This window comes from Peromyscus maniculatus, chromosome 22 (genome assembly GCF_049852395.1).
Source record: "Peromyscus maniculatus bairdii isolate BWxNUB_F1_BW_parent chromosome 22, HU_Pman_BW_mat_3.1, whole genome shotgun sequence".
NCBI classification, from domain to species: domain Eukaryota; kingdom Metazoa; phylum Chordata; class Mammalia; order Rodentia; family Cricetidae; genus Peromyscus; species Peromyscus maniculatus.
Genome location: NC_134873.1, coordinates 19,920,351 through 19,943,141, shown reverse-complemented (window position 1 = coordinate 19,943,141; position 22,791 = coordinate 19,920,351). Strand labels below are relative to the sequence as shown.

General features: G+C 42.8%; 1 protein-coding gene across 9 annotated transcripts in view; it reads right to left on the bottom strand.

The window, feature by feature from the left end:
* The window catches only part of Itsn2 (intersectin 2), a 137,259-nt gene that overhangs the window by 27,407 nt on the left and 87,061 nt on the right, over nt 1–22,791 (bottom strand). For 7 of the 9 annotated variants that reach the window (XM_076559359.1, XM_076559360.1, XM_076559363.1 and 4 more), the window contains 7 exons: nt 22,369–22,574; nt 20,219–20,283; nt 18,574–18,740; nt 14,457–14,502; nt 14,252–14,373; nt 12,454–12,550; nt 11,865–12,056 (listed from right to left, as the gene is read on the bottom strand). In XM_076559359.1, coding sequence (XP_076415474.1) covers nt 11,865–12,056; nt 12,454–12,550; nt 14,252–14,373; nt 14,457–14,502; nt 18,574–18,740; nt 20,219–20,283; nt 22,369–22,574 — 895 coding nt within the window. Of the gene's footprint in view, nt 1–6,276; nt 9,469–11,864; nt 12,057–12,453; nt 12,551–14,251; nt 14,374–14,456; nt 14,503–18,573; nt 18,741–20,218; nt 20,284–22,368; nt 22,575–22,791 lie in introns of those variants that run through there. The other 2 variants (XM_076559364.1, XM_076559365.1) reach the window with 1 other exon arrangement.

Below are 22,791 nucleotides of genomic sequence, written 5' to 3'. Positions count from 1 at the left end.
GAGATTCAGCACACTCTGTTGATCTCTTTTGCTCGAGTTTCCCCCTCAACTGACAGAGGGCAGTAGTTTTGCCTGTTTCCTAACCTGCCTTATCCACAGTGCATGATGCCCCCAGTAGGTGTTCTTCAAGGATTGGTAAATGTGAGAGGAGATGCACGCTGGCCGACAGGTCAAAAAAAGTGATGAAAATTTCCTTGGAGGCCCGTCGGACAGGAAGAACGGGCAGAGAAGAAACGACAGATGGAAGTTCCTGTTCAGACAGAGTGAGCCCCTCACAGCGTGGGTAGATGTGGAGACAGATTATGAGTCCCAGCTAACGACAACTCTGTCCCACGGTCATGGTTGTGAACCACTGTTCTAAATCTCTGGGCAAACAAGAAACAAAAGAGAGATGCTTAGGAGGGAGATGAGAAAGGTCTGGGAAGATCCCAAGAGGCAGAGGACAAAGGACGGGCTGTGTTTGTTCAGATTAGGTCATAACTACCAGAAGCGTCCTTGGCCATCCTGAGGAGAGCGAGGCCACAGAACAATGCCGTTCTCTGTGAGCTCCGCTCTGCTAACCACTCTGAGTATGGCATAATCGTTTTCAGTTGCACTGTGTAGAAGCTCTGTGAAGAGACGAGCTTCCAACAGTAAATCCAGAGGATCAGACTGTGCAACCCTCCGAAGACGGCCTTGACACCCAACTCTTACCAGGACTCCAGAAAACTGCTATTTTATAAAAACAGTATTTTTTTATCTACTTGGTAAATATGTATTAAGGACAAACAATGTATCAAGTAGTATATTTCTACTATAAAGTGATGGGTAAATACATTTTTTTGAAATTTAAATGATTCTTTAAAAGTTTTATTACTTGTTGGTGTTGCTGAGGATCACACCTGCAGCTTCACGCATGCTAGGCAAGTGCTCTTCCACCAAGCTCTTCCCCAGCCTCTTAAAAACAATTTAGAAGTTTTTCTTCTTATTTTTTTCAGAGACATAGGGTAGCTGTGTTGTTCAGGCTGACCTTGACGTCGGATCCTTCTGTCTTACCTCCCAAGTGCTCTGATTAAAGGCATGTGCCACGCACGTACTCCACCAGCTTGGGCTCCTGTATTTTTCTGAACGCTACTGAGTTGTACATCAAGGCATACGTTGCTTATTTAAATGCAATTGTACTGAAATGTTTTAGAACATTAGAAAGCTGCCACATAGTAATGGCATTCTAGAATGTTCCCAAAGCAACCTTGTTGATATGTGCCAAAGGGATACGTTTACCTATTTATTTTTATTTCTTAATCTGCTGAGAAAGATCATAAGCCTAAGACAAGAGATAACTTTTTTCTTTGTGTGTGCATATATGTGTGGTTTGTGAATGCATGTTCACATGTATGGGCGCCAGTGTGTCTGTGTGTGTGAGAATTTGTGGAGGCCAAGGGTTGATATTGGGCATCTCCACTTGATTTACTGAGGTGGGGTCTTTGCTGAAACTGGTGCCCTCAGATTTTAGCTAGCCAGATTTGAGCTAGCCAGATCAACCCAGGGAAATGCCTGTCTGCCTCCTGAGTGCTTAAATGACAGTTCTGATGTGGTCCTGGGGATCTGACCCTCACCCATGTACATCTCCCCCAGAACCCGGGCGCTGGCTCTGTCCTTGGCAGTTACTTCCAGCTGGGATCTATGTGCTTCCTACCCTGCCTGTTTCATCACGGACTGAAGTGACGTGCTCTTCAGAATTCAGACCTCAGGCAAGAGATGAGACAAGAGGGAGCAGCTCCTTCCTTGCACCTAATCCAGAAGTTTCCATGCTAACAATATGTGACCTATCTCTGACGAATGTAACTGAACCCTCTTGAATAGAGGACAGAGATTCTATACCTGGGTGGAAGAGCAGGACTTCAGAGCTACCAGGTTTCTTACAGAGGAAGGAAAGTGGTGTCTACACCTCACTCACGGGATGCCAGGTGGAGACCATACATCTGACCTGGTGTGACCCTGAACTGATTTCTGGAGGGAAAGGGACTTAGAATAAATACTCTGAATGTCAAACACCCCCAGGCACTGCAAACAAAACCAACACGACCTTTTCTCCCTGTAACTTTTTGTCTTAGTGACATAATTGGTCCTTTATACACCCTCCACCCCGCCACACAATTAGAATCTTGTAGCTCCTTGTTGCCGCCCTTTGCAGTCACACAGGACCGTCTGTGGGCAGAGGGCATGAATCTCTTCTTCCTTAGTATCCCTGATCCGCCTACACGACTTTCACCTCCCCCTGGAATAGTCTTACAGTTCATATTTCCAGAGTCCGTAACTGGAGCACGCGTGACACCGACGGGTCTAGGAGACCCTTGTTCTTTAGCGCCCCCTGACTCTGGTTTCACAGATACCCACTGGTGGCACTCAGGTCCCAGTGGCAGGTTCTTCCAGGGCCCTGGAATGTAACCTGGCCAACCTGGATTCACCCAGAGCTGTTCTCTTCATCACCCGCTTCTCACCTCCCCTCGGATTAACTCATGGCTCTGCTTCCCGGTTTGGAGGGTAGCAGACCCAGGCTAAGGAGAAGCAGGTGGGGTGGCTAGGAACATGAATTCCAGAGCCAGGATGGACTCGAGCTCCAATCTGTCAAGCCCAAATGCTAGGCTCACTGTGTGCTGCAGAGAAAATGTTCACAACATGTCAGCTATTATTTCCAGAACTTACTAGGCAATGAAGTAGTGCATCCTAAATGCTGAATGTACGATGTGGCTCTCTTCCTCAGTGACAGACATGGCATGGACTCCCAGGACACGTCTGCTTATTCACTTGCTTTCAAGTGAACCAACAGTGATGGCTGCCTCTTGATAAGAGCATGAAGTCTCTTGAGGACATTTCAGGATTTCTTGTTCTTAAGGCAAAAGTGATCAAAACTTATTTCGGACACTTGTGTGGAGAGACAAAGGGCCCGGCATGGCCACCGCAGTATGGATATATGAAAAGGGCTCAGCATTGAACTGCAGGGATCAGACAGCGTGGTAGAGCGGGAGAACAGACAGATGAACTGACCATCAAGACCTACGACAACCCAGACACCGACTCAGGAAACAGCCGACTGATCTCGGACAGAGGAGCACAGGCAATAACAGAGAACACAATCTCACTAGATGGCTCTGGGACCGTGACAGCTACACATGTAAGAAAGACTCAGGACAGGACATTTCCTCATCCGAGTTAACTCAGAACACACCATACTCAAGTCCCAATGTGAGCCACAAAGCGTAGAAATCCCAGAAGATAAGAGAGAAGATCTACGTGACCTTGCGTTCAGAGATGACTTAAAATACGACATAAAAGGCATAATCCATGAAAAAATACACTGGACTTCACTAAAATTTAAATTTTGTTTTATGAAAGACAGGTTTAAGAGAAAAAAGACAAGTCACAGACTGGGAGAAAATATTTACAAAACCTACATCTGACACAGGATTATTACCCAAAGTTGCAACTAACTCAACAATAAATAAAAACAATGCACTTAAAAGAATGGACCATAGACCTTAACACCTTACCAAAGAAGATATGCACATGCAGATGGAGGCACGAGGAGACGTGATAGCCAGGGCGTGGTGGCACGCACACCTTTAATCCCTGCAGTCGGGAAGCAGAGTGAATCTCTGAGTTCAAGGCCAGCCAGGGCTACTTAGTGAGATCCCACCCTTAAAAAGGATGCTGTATACATACATCTATCTTCAGGGAAATACATATTAAACAAGATACCAACACGGACATTAGCTTGACCATACCAGCAAATGCAGAAAGGACTGGGGCAACAGAAACTCCTTCATTGCTAGCAGGAGCAACACAGAGTTGCCACTTTGGAACAGTGTGGCTGTTACAAAACAGCATGCTACCTGATCTGGAAACTGCGTGTTTTGGTATTTCCCAGAGGAACCCAAAACATGGCACAGCCAAACAATAAAACTTTAACCTGGCCACAAAAAGGAACAATGTGTCGATACATACTACAACACAGCTGTTAGACGAAGTAAGCCAACCACAAACACCTACACATCACATGTGTTTGTCCAGAACAAGCAAACATATGAAGACAGAAAGTGGGTGAGTGGTTTCCTAGGGCTAGGGACTGCGTATGTTGTATGTTGTGGGGTGTGTGTGTGTGTGTGTGTGTGTGTGTGTGTGTGTGGTTACAGGAAGCTAGAGAGTGACAATTTAAAAGCTTTTTCCTGAGGTGATGAAAATACTTTATAACTGATCACGGCAATGGCTGCATGACTGTGAATAGACTAAGAAGCCCTGAGCCACAGTGCATTAGGAAGAGGCGCGTGGATCACACCCCAATCAGCGATTCTGGGCGGCCTTCTCTTTGGGGACGCTATGCTACAGGCTCCTGCTGTATCTTCCACCATTGCCCCTTCTGTGGGCATTTTTGCTCTCTTTACTGGTATGAGCAGTGGGTACCACCAGACGGACCCGTGATTATAAAGGTGGCGGGAGCACTGACACATGAGTCCATGGGATCCGAAGCCAGATCACAAAGCCGACCAGTCCTGTGTTGTGACTTTAGCCCTTTTTGGTTTTCCATCTGCTACTTTGTTCACGATCTTAGAAAAGTATCAAACGAGTCCTTAAAAAAAAAAAAAAAAGGACCAGCAAGACCCAGGCAGAATCGCCTTGTTTTCTAAATAGCACTCTTGTTTAACAAAACCTGCTGCCTGCCTGCCTCAGGGGTCCTTAGCTGAGGATCTCGGAAGTCTAGCCTCTCCCGAGGGAGCCTCAACTACTTCCGGTGTTCTTAAAGCCACCAGTACGCCTGGTGGTGCCCAGTCCACTGTGGTGCCCATTCCCAGCTGATGCGGACCCAGTACTGTGTGTCTGGATTCCATCTTTCTAAAGAGCTGGGCAACTGTATCTGGACGGCCTCTAGGGGCTTTGTAGTCAAATCAAACCAACCCAAACCAACCCAAACTCACCTTCTTCCCCCAAGTCTGGACCCACCCACCCGTGGCACAGGCACTCTTATCCACTCTGCCACTCAGCACACCAGTTCAGAACAGCTGACCTCTCCCCCCACATTTCACCAATGTCTAACTTCTACCCATCTTCCCTCGGGGCTTTCACATTTTCTTCACCTCTGCTTTGCACTAGAATCTGGGAACCCTAGAAAACATCCCCACTCTCAGGCTAAACTTCAGACCATGCAAGCCAGGACTCAGAGTCCTTTAGAGCTTCCAGGTCATTCCAGCAGTCAACCTAGAGTCACTGCACCCGACTACCCGCATGGCCTCTCCTCTCATGGCTGGTTTCAGTTCTACCCTCGCGATGCTGAGTGCTCGTGACCACATCTTCTGCCCACCCCAGCACTGGACCCCTTCCTGCCTCTCGTCAGGCTTCCTCCGCTCAGCTCTCAGGTCTGCCAGCTGCTGCCTCTACCCAGCAAGTCTTCCCTGCCTCCCCCGTTTAGGGTCAACTAGACATTCCTCCTCTGCTCCACTCGACACGCCACCGTGCTCAGACTCTCAAATTCTGTGTCTCTGCCCCGACCCCGTGACAATGCATGCTAGGATGTCCTCACTCTCAGTGAGCCATCACCTGCACCTGGCATTCTGCTTGGCCTCATGCAAATAAATACTCAGTACATATTAGCCAGATAACTTTGCAAAGAAAGGACCTTGGAAAGATGGTGTTTATGATAAATTACATTAGGATCCCTTATTTTTATTTTCAGCAACTTGGTTACCAAATGTAGTTCTCTGATACTTCTGAGGTCCTGCGCATGAGAAACTGCTGCAGGTTCTTCTATTGGCCTCTTGTTTTGTACTAAAATGTCTTCTAAGATTCTTTCAATATTTTTAGGAAAAAAATTGTGGAAAAAACTGTAAATAAAATACTCTGCCATATGTGGTGGCGCACACCTTTAATCCCAGCACTCGGGAAGCAGGGGCAGGTGAATATCTGTGAGTTCAAGGCCAGCCTGGTCTACAAAGTGAGTTCCGAGACAGCCAGGGCTACACTGAGAAATCCTGTCTCAAACAGGAAAAAAAAGAAAAAAAGTATTCCTATTATTCCTGATTATAGTATCTTACTTCTCTATGTAATAGCATAACAAAATAAAAGTATCTTTTGCTTTTGAGATATGCATGATTATCTCAAATTATATAAATCTTGACCACTGGTCTATACCCCAAGACTACATTAAGAGAAAAGAGAAGTCCCAAAGATATTTAATCACTTATACCTAAGCCATTAAAATAAGCTTGAAAAGGATACTTCAAAAGAAATACACAAAACAAGCAATGGAGTTTGTGTTCTTTTAATAAACACACTTGCATAGTTATGTTACAATTGTGTAAAAATAAAACAGATCATCTCATGCCAAGCGTGCCAGCATTTGCACAATCTCAATACCTATGACACTATGGTTTCCAAGACACACAAAATAAAAATTTAAGGCAAATACATCACTTTGCAACAATTTAATAATTTATTACATTACAGTAGCATCACAGCAGCATGTAATAATGCCACTCTAGGCAAAGGGTTCTCAGTATTCCCATTAGTTATTTACAAGAATTCATAACTTGGTAAAATTCATTCTAAGAAAACTTGGCAAACAGAGCTTTGGCCTGGACTTGGCATTTCTTTCTCTGTCTTTCCTCCCCCTAGTCTCTTTCTTTTAAACTCCAGTTTCATATTGTATTTAAAAAGTTACTGTTTTAATTGTCGCATTATTTCAAAATACTCAAAGATTCAGAGAAACTATATAATTGATAGGGTGAATTTGGTTTTCAATTTTCTGAAATAACAGTTTGGGCTGTAGCCTTTCCCCAGTCACTGCTGTCAAGTTCAAGCACATGTTTTCGAAACACCTGGCACACAGTGTGATCTTAACCAGGCATTTCCTACAAGTTCCAATTGACTCCATTGTATTTCAATTCTTAAATTATGCCTCCAATAAACTCTTTCCTTCTAAGCAAAAGAAAGCTGCCTTATATTAAACCAGGAAGGAGCAAATAGATGGCTGGATGAGGTATTGCAACAGATTGCATGCACTTATAAGAACAATCTAAATGATTACATGTCATTACGATTTCCTTCCTTACAGCTTTCTATTAAACACATGACAAAATACCTACCCAAGTCGTAGCTGGTTAACACAGTAAGTTTATCCTCTAGACTGACATTTACTTTGAATGCTGGGCCAGTGTGTGACTTAATCCACAGGTACCTGATGGACATATTGTTTTCAGATTGGTTATAGATGCCAGTGTGTGACTTAATCCACAGGTACCTGATGGACATATTGTTTTCAGATTGGTTATAGATGCTGAGCTCAACCTGAATGCCATTTCTAGTAATCTACTTTAGTGATGAAGAAGTGAAGTGATCTGACCTATAAAAATACTTTTAGAATAATTTATCCGTATAGTAGAAAGCCCAAAATAAAAATTATAAAAGAAAAAAGTGCTTTACAGAACATTGTACTTATTTAGCAGTGCTTGGATTTCTAACCTTGGTTTATACAGCAGCTGTCCACACTGAACTCAAGGATGTAAAAACAGAATGTTGAGGAGATAAAAAGCAAGATCAGGTAATCTATACACTGTGGAAAAGTCAGTTTGGAATCAGTCTTTGCACTGTCTCTTAATGACTGCAGGCAATTCTCTTATCCATCTATAAACTGATATTATTGCTTTCCCATGAATGCCACTTAAAACACTGTCATGATGGCAAATGGTAAAACGGAGGTGGTCTAGAGCTCTAATGGAAGTCCCCACCCCAGGGAGCACACATACTCTCCCGACGCTGCAACAGTGGGAAGATTTTCCAATACAGATATCTGAGCTTTGTAAAGTTGTAACTAAACTGTTGGTTCTTTCTCAAGTCATGATTTAGGCAACGTACAATTGTATAATTCACTCATAATATATAGGCACATTAACATAAATATTGCACAAAATATGCCTTTAAATGAAAGTGAGAGGTATAAAAGCATGTTTCATTTTCTCAAAGAACTCTGAGGAATAAGACTCTGTGATTGTATATACACTTATCTGACATTTCACAAACAGTAGATTGCACTGCAATTTGTAAACTTTTAAACTGCATAAACTGCTCATTGATTTTCAAATATGGTTTAATACTGTGTTAAAATTCTTTTTCATTTCAGCTAAGTGCTCTCATACATATTAGTTTATAATAATGTCTATTATGTTTAGAGTGCTTTCCATTCAAGGGAAGAGGTAAAATTCTATGTCAAAGTAGCCAATGTGGAAGAAGACCATTAGCCAGGAAAGTGTAGATGGCAACATCAACAGTCTAGATTCCAAGAAGCCTCGAGGGCAGAGAGGAATGCCCGCTCTCATGTGCTCTCCCCTTACCATTCTGGGTCCTTGGCTAGAACCTGCATGCCTGCTTCAGGTCTGGTACAAAGTCTTCAAGGATTCCTTATGGTTTGTACTAAATGCATTATGAATGCCAACAGTGTCATTTTGTATCCTAGGGTAAGTAAGTAGTCACCTGACTACAAGAGATAACATAAATTCTACTTTAGAATATATTATAGGTATAAGTGTTCTAAGCTAGGGGAGGTCTCTCACCTCACAGTCCATGACGGACACTTCCCATTCTTGAAAGCAATCTATGTTTATATCATCAATAAAGCAGTAACTGTGTGCTGGAACACAGATCTGCAACCTAGAGCACCTAAGACCCTGACAGGACTGCCCGAGTCCTGCGCTCATCCTTGGGCAGTCGAGGCACACTAGACATATACTACTCTGCACACACTGGCCAGAACACAGCACTTTCATCCTCTGTGAGACAAGGGAAGTTCCTCCAATATGACTGCTCCCATTCAGATTACACAGAAACATAGAAAAGATTATTTCCATTCTCAGCCTTCAGACAAACCTAGCCATTGGTACTCATAATGGTGTATTAGAAAGTAATAAACAGTGCTTATTTGAGGGTAAATCACAGATTGAGCCAATTATGGGCTCCTGTGATTAGGATTAGATCAAATATAATAGCAGAACATAAGCAAACATCACCTGAATTCTGTAATGAATATACAATTGGCAACAGCATTGGAAAAGCTCGGCAGCCCATTCCAAACCAGACAGAACAGTTTGTGCAAATAGTGGGTCTTTGTGTGTTTGTACTCCCACCATGTAAGGGCAAACTGGATATGCATGCTAATGACCTACAATTGCCAAATTAAAAAAGGAAGAAAATGCTAAAGGATGCCAGAGTGAACAGCAGGGAAAGCCACACAAAGACCCACTATCCTTGAAATTGTTACCAATGAATTTTAACTGTAAATTAGAAACACAAAGAAATAATCACAAGTGGCTCTAACATTCAAACGAAGTAAACGAATTGTGTAGGAGATATTTGATCAGGGCTGCCTGCCCTGCCTCCAGGCTAGAGTCAGACTTGGATAGTGGGTCTCTGGGGTGCTTTCACACTGGAAGACAACATTGGGTCCTAAAAAAAGAAAAATGAGGAATAAAATGAACACAATGCAAATTAGGTGGGTGAGAGAAAATCTGACTAATAGTCACATGCAACATCAACTAAATACATTCGAACCACTGAAATCCTCAACCTTCAAAAGCCCCAATTGTGTAATAAAATGAAAACAGTGTTTAGAAGGACGAGAGAAACACAAATGGTAACCTACAGGGTAACCAGCAGCACTAATGCCTCAAAGACTAGTAGTAACTGAGTCACTTCTCAATATCTAAGTAACAATGTTCTCAAATGAATTCCTGGCTATAAGCATGAAGCATTTCATAGAGCACAGCCTCGGCAAACTGTAGGCCTATGTCAACTTACGTTCAGTGAACCTTCATAGCCACTGATACAGTGAATTCTGGTCACTGCTGAAAAGCAATTACGACTCTCCAGTTGGTAATAAACAGTACTTTGAGCAAACCTAAGAGACACTCTGTGGTTTAAAAAGTTGTTTTATGTAAAACAAACTTTTCAGAGGATCTATGTGGAAACTGTCTACTGAGAGCTCTTTTATTCCAAGGGTGATGGACCTTTGCCATCCATTTAGGAAAGAAGCATTATTTTCAGATGTATTCAAACTACAAAACCCCAGATACCTTAGCCCAACCCAGTGTAGTAGATAAGCTATAGAGAATAACTTCCTAACAAAGAGCACTTTGAAACTATTCTTTCTGACCCAGTCCCTTGACTGCTCTATCTCCTCATCTCTAAACAGGTAAGGGAATCAGGAAAGTAACTGGTACCTCCTCCTGTGCCCACCTGCTGCCTCTCTAGTAAACTGTAACTCCTCTCCTCTTGGTCCCAGGCAAATGCACTCTGAGAAGCCTTCTGCAAAGGCATGCCTTCTTCCCCACGCAGACTTAGGGATCTTTCCCAGGCATGTATCTGTACAATATTCACTATGGCAACGGTTGCATTTATCTGACTGCTCCCAACTGAAGTCCAAAGCTGTTTTAGAGCAAGTGTTGTCACTGAAAATTTGAATTCTAATGCCTGTAAGTATGTGGTGGACACTTAAAGAGTACTTATGAAATGAATAAATTTCTTGACTGAAGCAAATGAGAACTCCATTTCTTTAAAATTGTATAGAACAATAATAAATGAAAGACTTCTCTCCTCTTACTTGTTCGAATACTCTAATTTCCTTCTATTATTTCAGGGAGGGCATGACACCAGCTGTCTCGTAGAGCTGGGCTAACATGCAGCCAACAGCTACAATGGCTGGTTTTAAACTGGGTTCCAGCTTATGGTCCTCTTGAATGCTGGAATTCTAGGAGTGTACCATGCCTGGCTTGCCAAAAGTTCCATGTGCAATTTGCCATGTGTCCCTGGATAACTAATTCATGCTTTCTGTATAATTTGTGTACCAAACAAATTTCAAATCCTGAATTAGAAACTGGGGGCGTGGCTCAGTGGTAGAGCACCTGCCTACAGTTCATGAGGTTCTAGGTTCAATCGACCCCCAGTACCACCCCAATGCTGCTACTACTGCCGGAGGGGGGAGAAGGAGAGGGAGAGAGGAAGCGTATTACTTGAGCATGGCAGTGCAGGCCTATAATTTTGGTACACAGAATTAGAAATTGGAAGCAGGAGAATCAGGAATCCAAGGTCATCCTCAGGCACAGAGCAAGTGAAGCCAACCCCGGCTACATAAGACCAGTATGTATATCTTTAAAAAAGCTGTCACACAAGCTAGGTTACTTTTCTAGGAGGTTTTTATATTTGAGGTAGATTGCTCCAGAGGAATGGCTTCCTTTCTTTCTCTCTCCCTCCTTTGCCCTCCCCCCGCCCTCCTTTATATATGTCTGGTTTAATTGAGAAACTGATCTTGATTCATACATATTTTGTGGCATGAGATAGCTCTCTAACAATTACCTAGTGAGAGTTTTGCAAGCATTTAAAATTGGTTATTTAATTTTTCCAAACTCCATGGTATATAAACACACAGAAAATAAAGGATGGGATTCCAAAATTAATGGCACCTCTACACTAAAAGGATGCATTAAGTATAGGGAAATTTCAGTACCAGCTACTTTTTATGACTGATAAAGAACACTGGATGCTGGAAGCAGTGGTGGTGGGAAAGGAAGCTGCATCGTTGATGCTATCACAGCAAAAAACCCACACGGGGGATTACAGAGTTTCATAAAGACAAAAACTAACACTAAAGTCTGAAGCTAGCAGAAAGCATTTATGATAAAGCAGGACAACTTTCAAGCTTGTAAACTGTTATCTTTTGGTTTGTCTTATTTGAAAGATTAATTACATCTGCCGTGAGTGTTAAGATCTGATCCAGAATAGCAAGGCATGCAATACAGCACACTAAAGATTTCCTATCGAGTGAGAAGTAATTTGATGTTACTCACACTGCTGACTTGGGTCGGAGTCTGTTGTCATCTTAACATAGTTGGAAGGAAAGAGACCAGTCACCCCGTTGATTTCTCCCTGCCACCAGTCAGGATCATCTTTGTTCATGACATTGATCAGCTGTCCCTTGGAGAAATTGAGCTCATCTTCATTATTCGCTACATAGTCATACATAGCGATCACTTGACACACTACCAAAGGAAAAGCAAAAGAACACGTTAGTGTATTCCTACGACCACCAGCCCTGTCCCTAGAACTTAAGTGATGATTAAATTCTAAATTAGGCTAAAAATTTCCTTTACGTGCTCTCTCCCCCAATCTTCTTTCCCGGTCTGTCTCAAGAAACAAAAACTAAGCAACTGCAGGTAGAAATCCAAGGGAACCACTTCTCTTTAGTATGACAGAACAGCAATTTCACATTTCTGGAGTATCGGAGCTCTGCAGGAAGACGGTCCCAGTGGCATGCTGCTCTGAAGCAGAGGACGGGAAAGACAAGTTTTCCATGTCTTTCCAAGAGCTAGCTAATCTAAGACACTCCCCTGCTTTCCCAGTCTTTCAGACGAAATCCCAGGTGACCCACTTTCATACCAGCATGAAAGGCAGGTGTGGTCCTCTCGCTGCTTGGACCTAGTAGTTTTACGTGGCTGGCAGGAAACCAGCCCTTCTGTCGTTTTTTCCCTCTGGCCTATAAAACCAGCAAAAGAAATGTGCAATTAAAGTAGGAAATTAGAAACAACCACCGAGCTACAACTTTTTGTTTTGTTTTGTGTTTTTCGAGACAGGTTTCTTTGTGTAGCTTTGCGCCTTTCCTGGAACTCGCTTTGTAGACCAGAGATCTGCCTGCCTCTGCCTCCCGAGTGCTGGGATTAAAGGCGTGCGCCACCACTGCCCAGCCCGAGCTACAACTTAAAACTAAAAAAAACCTAGGCTTCCTAATGACAAGTCAACCTTGCCTATATACTGACCTTTGCACTCGGCTCCTCAGATGGATCTAAATCCTTGGTGTATCATTCCTGACAAATGTCTTACTTTACCTAGCATTGTGAGTCATGGTTGGTGCTCTGTGTCATGCTCATTCAGCCCACTCTGATGACAGGGCTGGAGTCATACATATGTTTACCACATGAACAGTCAATGGTGCCCATGTGAAAAGCCCCAGTTAAAAACTCCAACACCAGGGCTGCCACAGGCTTCTCTGGCCGGCAATAACTGTGTGGTGTTGTCACAAATTATTTCTAGGAAGAGGCAAAGCTGTCCTCTGCTCTGCTGGAAAGAGACACCATGTCCACTTTGGGAGGCCCTTGCCTCTAAGCCACTGGCTGATTCTAATCTGTACTGTTTCATAATGACCAACAGTGAGCTCTAATGAGAGTCCTTCTAGTGAATTACGAAAGGTGAGAGCAGTGTTGTGGACTAGTCATGGAACCCCTGAACTCATCACTGGCCTTTAGCTCAACGTTAAACACCTGGAAAATTCACTCCACTATGTATCTCAAAGTACTGCTGAAGACACCAGTCTCTAGAGAACGGTCCAAGCTAAGAGTTCTCTGGATATTCTGCCCAAATAACACAGTTTCAAGAAGTCTTTCTAGAGCTCCTTGCAAGTTCAAGTCAACTGTCAAGGGTATAGCTCACTTAAAGTACACCCTGGAGGTCGTCTATAATCAGGAAGTCAGTAAAGCACTTCTGGACGGTCATGTTTCCCGTTTAGGCAGCTCAAAGTGAGTCAGAAGGTGGAAATTGCTGGGCTTAGTCAAGAACCTATCAAGTCTGCACCTCTCTGTTCATCAGAAATTCCAAGACTACAACACCAGAACTAAGTTATGTCTAGCCTTCCTGTGTGTTTCCACCACACAGAAACTTACAGAAAGACATGCTATAACCCTCAAGTGCATTTAGGTCGGGAAGGAAATATTAGCTATGAAAGAAAGCTCTGTCTCTATAAAAACACACGTGCCAACTAACTGTTAACACTGTTGAGACTGTTTCCTTGCACTGCTGTTTCCGAGGCCTAGGACCCCGGGGTGGGGGCAATGACAGTCCAATGGGGATATTTTCCCAGCACACGGACAGGTCTTCTCTTTCGAGGGGTACAGCAAGGTGGGTGTCCCAGGCAGAGAGGACGCTATGCTTCTTCCTTTAAGAGAAGGACCTATGGCCTAGTGAGTGATGAGCTGGAAAACAATTACGCTGTTAGAGGACATGATTCTTCACACCGTTACTTCCAGGTCAGCTAGACTATGCTGGAAGCAGCAGAAGACCCGAGGGAATATAATATGTTTAAATGCTAGCTGCGGACCTCTGTGTTACAACTGGGGGTGACGTTGCCTTTTTAACCGACTGTCTTTTTTATGAGCCCGAATTTTTACCTGGAGAAGAACATTACCTGTAGCTCTCCTTGCCACCACCCACTTGTGTTTTTCTTTAGGATTAATATTAACTGCCCTGGCGCAAGGCTGAGCTGCTCGGCCCCGGAAGCGGCATACGCTGAAGTTACTTGAGCGATCTCTGAAAGAGGAAAACAGAACTGTGGATCGCAGACGGTGACAGAGCAAACACTAGTCAGTTTTCCAGGTCACTGTTATACATACCAGGTTTTTTGTTTGATGTTCCAGATTTGCCGGCATTCCCAAAATTCTACAAGGAAAAAAAGATGGTTGTTTGTTTTTATCATTTTCAGCAATCCAGGCACGACAATGCAGGTTTACTAAGAATTAAAGATTTCTAACGTTCAGGACTCTTGTTTCTTTTAATGAAGACCGAAATGACAGGGAACTTTGTATTAATCAAATAACTGAGACTCCAATACTGACAAAGGTCTGCTAACGGAATATTTTATAAGTCAGTACCTTACATCACACACTTACATGACGGCAAGAGCTCATTTTACGTCATGCTCCTGACACTAAAGATGGCTGTCTGGAATATATTAGTTTGGTTTTGATTGCTGTAATGGAACACCTTGACCGAACGCAACTTGGGGAGGAAAGGGTTTACTTCATCTTACACTTCCAGGTAAGAGCCCACCAGTACGGGAAGTCAGGGCAGTAACTTGGAGAGGCCATGGAAGGTGCTTCTTACTGGCTTGCTTCTCTAGCCTTCTTCCTGCTCTCCTATACCAGGACAGCAGTCCAGGGGTGGCCCAACCCATAATGGCGTGCCCCCCCCCATCATTAATCAAGAAAATGCCTAACAAGCTTGCCTACAGGCTGATCTGACTGGGGTACTTTCTCAGCTGAGGCTCCCTCTCTCAGATGACTGACTAGCCAGTTCGTGGGCTATCCTATCCATGAATGGGGTTAGTGTTAATGTTAAGTATATAAAGCATGTATACTGGGGTTATATGAAGGCATATATAAGTTTTGTTCTTATTTTCTATAAGGGACCCTGGCTCATCCACAGCTCTTGCTGAATCGGAGGCAGTATTTATTTATTTATTTATTTATTTATTTAGTATATTCTCCCTAAATGATTGAATTTGATTTAAAAATAGGGAATTCCTATCATGGGTAGCAACTATAACTTCTGTTTGACTTTAAAGGATAAACTGGGGGTGGAATGTAGCTCAATGGTTGAGTGTTCGCCTGTTATTTGTGAGGTCCTGGGCTCACCCCCCAGTACTGCAGAATAACGAAGAATCCTCTGAACTGATCACATTTATTATTTTTAGGAGTTGGAGTGACAAGGGGGAGGTAGGGTGATTCTCTTTTCTCTTAGTACACACAGCTGCAGTGAAGGCCCGAAGTCAAAGCTAACAATTGTGAGCACGCAGAGGTGACCTCTACACGATTACAGATACTCAGCTATTCAGTTTTATAACGACACTGTTAAGGAATTATGACTGTCCTTATTTTTACAGAGAACGAATCGGAGCAACTGTTCCATGTCACCTGGCCTCAAGTAGCGGAGGCAGGTTCAGCCCAGCAGCCTGGTCGTCAGTGTGTGGTCACAGACCCCTGCAGTCCCGGGTGCCCGCCCTTAGGAGCCTGTGGAGTGAAAACCACCTTCATGGTAACACTAGAAACACCTTTTACTGTGCTGACAGTACAGTGGGGGCAGGGAATGCCAATGACTCGGCAGCATCAAACCATATTAATAATCTGGCACTCACAGTAAACAAAGCCAGTTTCACTTAAAAATGTCCTTAGACAGAAATCTTATTAACTTTTAATCTTTTTGCTGTTGTTTTGATTCTTTGAGACAGGGGTTCTCTGTGTAACAGTTAGTCCTGGCTGTCCTGGAACTCACTCTGTAGTCCAGGCTGGCCTTGAACTCACAGAGATCCACCTGCCTCTGCCTCCAGAGTGCTGGGATTAAAGGCGTGCACCACCACTGCCTGGCTTCTTAATCTTTTAAAAAAAGGTTTATTTTATGGGGATGACCCTTTTTTTTTGTTTTTTGAGACAGGGTTTCTCTGTGTAGTTTGGGTGCCTGTCCTGGATCTCGCTAGACCAGGCTGGCCTCGAACTCAGAGATCCACCTGGCTCTGCCTCCAGAGTTCTGTGATTAAAGGTGTGTGCCACCACTGCCCAGCTGTGGATGACCGTTTTAATGTGTGTGTGTGTGTGTGTGTGTGTGTGTGTGTGTGTGTGTGTGTGTACATTAAGTACAGGAAGGATGTCAAGGGAAGTAGAAGAGGGTGTCAGACCTGGAACTGGAGTCACAGATGACTGTGAATCACTATGTGGGTGCTGGGAACCGAACCTGGGTCCTCTCTCTTACCCATTGAGCCATCTTTCCAACCCCAACTCTTAATCTTGATTATACACCTTTTTTCAGTTGAGACAGGGTCTCACATAGCCCAGGCTAGCCTTGAACTATGTAGCCAAGGAAGGCCTTGGACTCCTAGTCTTCCTGCTGCTGTCTCCTAATGCTAGGACTACAGGCTTGTACCACTACACCTACCGAGTCTACTTCTTTTTCATGAGTGTGACGAAACAGAAGTGCACCTGTAACGTTTCTACTATGTGCCAGAGATGGCTGTCTCAAGGAAAAGCATTTCTGCGATTAGATGCCTGTATAGAATATTTTTACTTCAAAGGACAAATAAACACTCAGACTTAGGGTTTAGTAAGCATCTTCTCAAAGATAAATTAAGTAAGCCTGCCAAGGAGAACAGCCGACAGGGTTTGTCGCCATGTTGGAACTCAAGCTCCCCTCCCCCACATAATTCTTGGGATTGGGGATTGAACCTGGATTTCACACCGAGAGGCAAGGACTTAACCACCGAGACAGATCCCATCCCCAATTTACCGCTTAAAGCCAAACTGAAGTCACAGAACTTATATTCTTAAATCAGATGCAGTCATGTCAGAGAGAATATGGTTCTAAAAATCCACCCTTGCAATAACATGACATGACGCTGTCATCCACTAACGCGCTGGGCCTTATTCAGAGCTAGACTATGCCACGTGTGCTCCAGGCCACAGGTGACAAGTGGTGACATTTACAGATGGTACTGTCTTGATGTGACATAATAAAATGTGTCAATACAGGGAATATCTACATACCGCAGTGAGCCACTAGTTTCTAAATACCAGTGACTGATGTAAGTAAAGGATCTATTAACTATGCAGAACAGACTAGTGCAAAACATTTTATATGAAAATTAAAAGAATTTTAATATAAATTAAATATTAATTTTATTTCAAAACTATTATTTTATTCAAATAAATAATAAAAATATTTAACAAACTTATAATACATTGTTAATTATTAGATTAATAAATATATGTATTTAAATAAAAAGTAAATTTTATTATTGGTTTATTTATTAATCTTAAATATTAATAAAAATGAAAAGAAATTTAAATATGAAAGTATTTTAATATGAAAGCATTCACTGATATGACTTTACCTTGCTAGAGCTACAACTAATCTATAACAATTTCCTCTGCATCAAATTTTGATGTAGTAGGATCAGACTACCAAGAGACATCTGCAAATATTAAAGTACTTTTTTACCCTCCTATCAGTATGAGGTTGTACGTTCCACTGAAGCTGAGCTTGGTGATGGACACCTGTAATATCTTCACTTGGGAGGTCTTACATACAGGAAGATCATCAGATTTGGAGCAAACATAAAGACAGCCTGAGCTATGTTAGACCCCGTGTCTACCCCAATGATAAAACACCAAAATGTAAAACCAGACTGAATATGGAGACAGACACAGTCTGTCTTCATTTATGCCAACAACCATAAAAGGTTTGCAGAAATAAAAATTATACCCCTCTTCTTCCTGAATAGTTTTTTTTAAAAAACTGAGTTATTTTTCACAAAAGCTTCTTATGTTTTCATAGAGCGAATTTAATTCTTTAAACTGATTTCCGCTTTCATTTCTAAGCCTGAGGGTTTCCACAGTACAGCAGAATGGTGGTGTGGAAAGGCAGCGGGGATTCAGACTGTGGAGAGGTAGTGCTGTGTGGACTGCTGTCAGCAGCTCTTCGTGAGCTCTGCGGACTCCAGAGCCAGCCCTTAGTGTCAGTGACACGAGGCTATAAGTCCTTTTGATGGCTTGTGCTCCAGTCCATGCATCCTGGGCCCCTTGTCGTCTACCTGGGGCTCCAAGGTAAGTCCTATGTGGTCAGAGTTACTCTGAGTAGTTTCCTTGTGAGGAAAGCAGCCGGACCCAAACCACAGCTCTCTGTATTGGCCTGAATCCTGACTGGTAGCAACGGAATGCTTCTATTTCAATGCAAAGAGCCTACCTCTTGATCTTTTGGTTTAACGTAGTTGGATGGGAAGATTCCAGTTCTCTCTCCAATACTTCCTGTCCACCACTCTCCATCTTTCTGGGTCACCAATATTTCTTCACCTTCATTGAAGGTCAAATCTCCAGGCTCTACACTTGAGTATGGATAAAGTGCAATATATTCTGTAGGGAACAAGGAAAGGCAGATGGTCTGGATTTTAAGACTACAGAAGTAAAAAAGAAAATGGGCCAGTCTCTAAGACATCGAGGTTTATGGTAAAAGACCTCTAGTCTTTCAAACTTCTAACAAGGTCTTCAGGTAGAAAACAGAGCCAAAGCAATCACTTAATAACTGTCCAGGTGAAGGCTAACAGACTTTACCAAGGACCTCACATTTTTTCAGTTGCTGTTACTTTGTTAAAGAAAAGAAAGGTCACTGCTCAGCTGCAGGGACAGTGGCGCTGGGGCTTTCACTTTTGTTTGTTTTGTTGGGTTTGAGAGCCTCACTATGTAGCCAGCCTTGGCTGGCTTGGAACTCACAGAGATCACCTGACCCTGCTTCCCCAGGACTGAGATTAAAGGCGTGCACACTTTGTCAATTATCTGTTTGGCAACAAAGAATTATCCTAAACTACAAACAAATAGTATCTCTACAAAAAATGGAACCCAGGCTTAATGGGAGTGCTACTCGGTGCTAATGAAGTCCAAACAATCTTTTAAACCTTTTATGTAAAACACACCCTACCGTGCTAATCTGTTCTTGAATGTTCTGTACACAGTTACGGAAACATCAAATACTGCCTGCCACAAGGCTCCAGCTCCTAGGATAGTGCTTGGCTCCAAGCACACGCCAAGTCAGTCTCTGTTACTGAATGACCTCAGGAGACAGGTTTGCAGTTTTAGACTGTCTTTGAGTCTTTTTCCTATGGTTACTACTACTTCAAAGAAGAAATCTTTTCATTTTTCTATTTCTATGTACATTTGTCAACACAGAGTCTGATCTTTTATCAGAAACACACTCTGAAACCTACCTATTCTCACTCCCAGAGCCACTCTGCCTGGCCTGCCTGGCTGATTTACTACAAGTGGTTACAAGGTCTGAGAAGATCGCAGGAGGTAAGAGCACCCAGGTCCCCATACTGCTCTCCTACACGGTGCCACCACAGTGCAGCTAGGGCGCCAGCCTCTCGGGGCCACGCTCCTCATTTACCGGGTCATGTCTGACTCATTCATTCTCTTCTTTCTGTGAGAAGTCCAAGGCATGCACTGTCACACCTGATTACTTTTATTTATTTGTGTGTGTGTGTGTGTGTGTGTGTGTGTGTGTGTATGTGTGTATGTGTGTGTGTGTGGGGTATCCGCAGAGGCCAGAAAGGGCACCCGAGCTGTAGTTACAGGCAGTTGTGTGTAGTCTGATATGGGTGCTGAGAACAGAACTCAGATCATCATCCCAGCCCCTGTGCTGATTTTCCGCAGCACCGACTCTAAATATGCTAAGGATTTTCAGCCATGTATTTTCTGTATCTTCAATATTCATATGAAGTAAAGAAAAGCAGGTTTTCTTAATTTCAAAAACACCAAAGAACTAGAAATAGAGAAAAGAACGTGTTCAATTCCTAACTAAGCTAATTCCCGTTTAAAGCAACTTGCCCAAAGCTTACCTTCTCCAGCTGGATAGGCTGTGGAGGTAGGTTTCTTATTTACAGCCGCATACAAAGCTTCTGGCCTAGCAAATTAAATGGAGAAATAAGACACATGCACACACACGGAGGACAGATGCTCACGAAAGGTGAGCTGAAGACTGCAACAGGGTTAGCAGCATCTGGTGCTCCCTCAACTAAACTACCATCTCTGTGCACACACTAGGAAGAGTCTTATATACAGAATCCTCCTAGACTAGCAACTGTCTAATTATAAACCACTACATTTAAAAATAACTTCAATAGAACATAGCTTTCACCTTTATATGGAACTTTTTTCTTTGTTGTTTTGTTGTTTTGTTTTTCGAGACAGGGGTTCTCTGTGTAGCTTTGGAGCCTGTCCTGGAACTCGCTCTGTAGACCAGGCTGGCCTAAAACTCACAGAGATCTGCCTGCCTCTGCCTCTCAAGTGCTGGGATTAAAGGCGTGCACCACCACCGCCTGGCTTTGCCTGTATATGGAATTTTAACAGACATCTGCACACTAGTAAGTGGACAGTGTTTTGAAAAAGCACATACAGAAACTGGCTTGACTTACAGATAAACAAAGTAAATATATTAATGTTATTATTTGATTAGAGTTTATTACATCTTAAAATATAATCTTTTTAAAAAAATCTTGTGATAGGTAAATAGTAATTTTCATGTTAATCCAGGATGCTGGTTTCAAAGTTTTGGAAGAACTATCATGTTTAAGATCTAGATACCTAGGGGATGCAGAGGACACCCAGGACCTGCACTGAATTATGAAGTGGAACAGAGGGAACGTTACTCAACCTTAAAATAGGACTGTCTTGCTTAATGCTAATGTCTCCATTAATGCAGGCTTTGCTGGTTCTTTTTCTGTGGCTTGTGTTTTGTTTGTTTTGAGACAAGGTCTTCTATGTTGCCCATGCTGGTTTTTGAACTTGAAAGATCAAGTTCAATCAAGGCAATCTTCCTGCCTCAACTTCAAAGTTGCTGAACCTATAGGCATGTTTACCCACACCCAGCTCTACTGCAGGCTTTTAAGTAACATGACTTATCTCTTAGAAAGGATCAGTAATTGAACAGAAATTTGGGGGGAAACAGCCTCTAAAACATTTAAACTTAACCTACTTGTTACTTAAGCTTTCTTCTCTGTAGTATGTCATAGAAATAATACAATAATTGCTATAAAGGGTCTAGCATGAAGATGCTAGGCATGTGCTGTGACTTTTACTACTTCATCTTTCCAAAATTCCAGGTCAACCTGAGAAGCTAATTTCTACATCTGAACTAAACACTAGTAAGTGCACATGCAGCACTCAAGAGTCTTACGTTTGTCTAGTTTAATTCCTTCATCTAATCAGAAATCTGACGATAAAATAGGCTGGTGAAGTAGTGGAATTAGGACATAAGCTGGATTCCAAGACCTGGATCCTCACCTATTCGACTGCTCCTGTTCAGGCCCTTCCACGTGGATGGCCAGGGACAGTTACCACAGATAACAGTGGTGCTCACTCCCATGTCAGAGCCAGCTGGCAGCCTGACAGCCTCACAGACTGAAGAGCTCAGTCAAGCTGGTTTTGGTTTTGTGTATCTGCAATTTCATTCGTTTGTTCACTCACTCTCTCCTGTCCTCATTCATTAAGTTACAATGATTCAGCAGCTACTATGTATCAGTTTCATAGTAGGTATGAAACAACGGACCAAAGGAGACAGAATAGCTTCATGAGTTTATGACTTCATTAGGAATATAGGTTAAAAAAAAAAAGGGCCAATAACTATGAAGACATATGCTATGAACAACAGAGAGGTTATGTTTAAAGAGCCCTGGAGGTCCAGGCATGGCAATGCTCCAGCTTGAAAGGCTAAGACCTCAGTAAAGAATCCTTTAAATATTGAAAAATTTCAGTAAACAATGCTTCAAATAAAATTAAAAGTAATTTTTTCTAACTGGTTTTATGGTAAAAAGAAAAAAAAATCAAGAAATGGAGTATTTTGAAAAAACATCCCAAATTTGAAATGGCTAGAAAGAAAGACTCTACAACAGATACAAACTCGTGAAGTAATGTTTTCGGTGTTAGGAACAGGCCTCTGGCACTCAAACCCCCACCCCCACACCCCACATAAATACACAGGGGTGCATACTCTTCTCGCTTGACTTCACTCCCCGGAAGGATCTTGACATAGGACTTGGGGAACCATCCTCTTCCTCCGTGCACCTCCCCAAACCACCAATTTTCCTGCTGCTCCAGGACAGTAATCACGTCGTGCTTTGAGAAGTTCAAGTGGTTCTCCTTCTTGGCCGTCCAAGAACAAAGGGCCTGAGCTTTCAGGTTTTCTACAGCCTGCCCCTAGGATACAAAGCCACCAAAACTTAAAAACAGATCATGGTAATCATGATTTCTAATTCCTAGCGTATAGAGAGAGCATGTCAATGCATGAACTTAAAATGGCATCCGATACACAGCCCTGGGAGGAGCATTCTTGAGCATCCCACCATTCAAGGACATGTCATCACGGATACTGATGAAGTGCATACTCAAGGAAGTATTTTAAATCCATCAAATG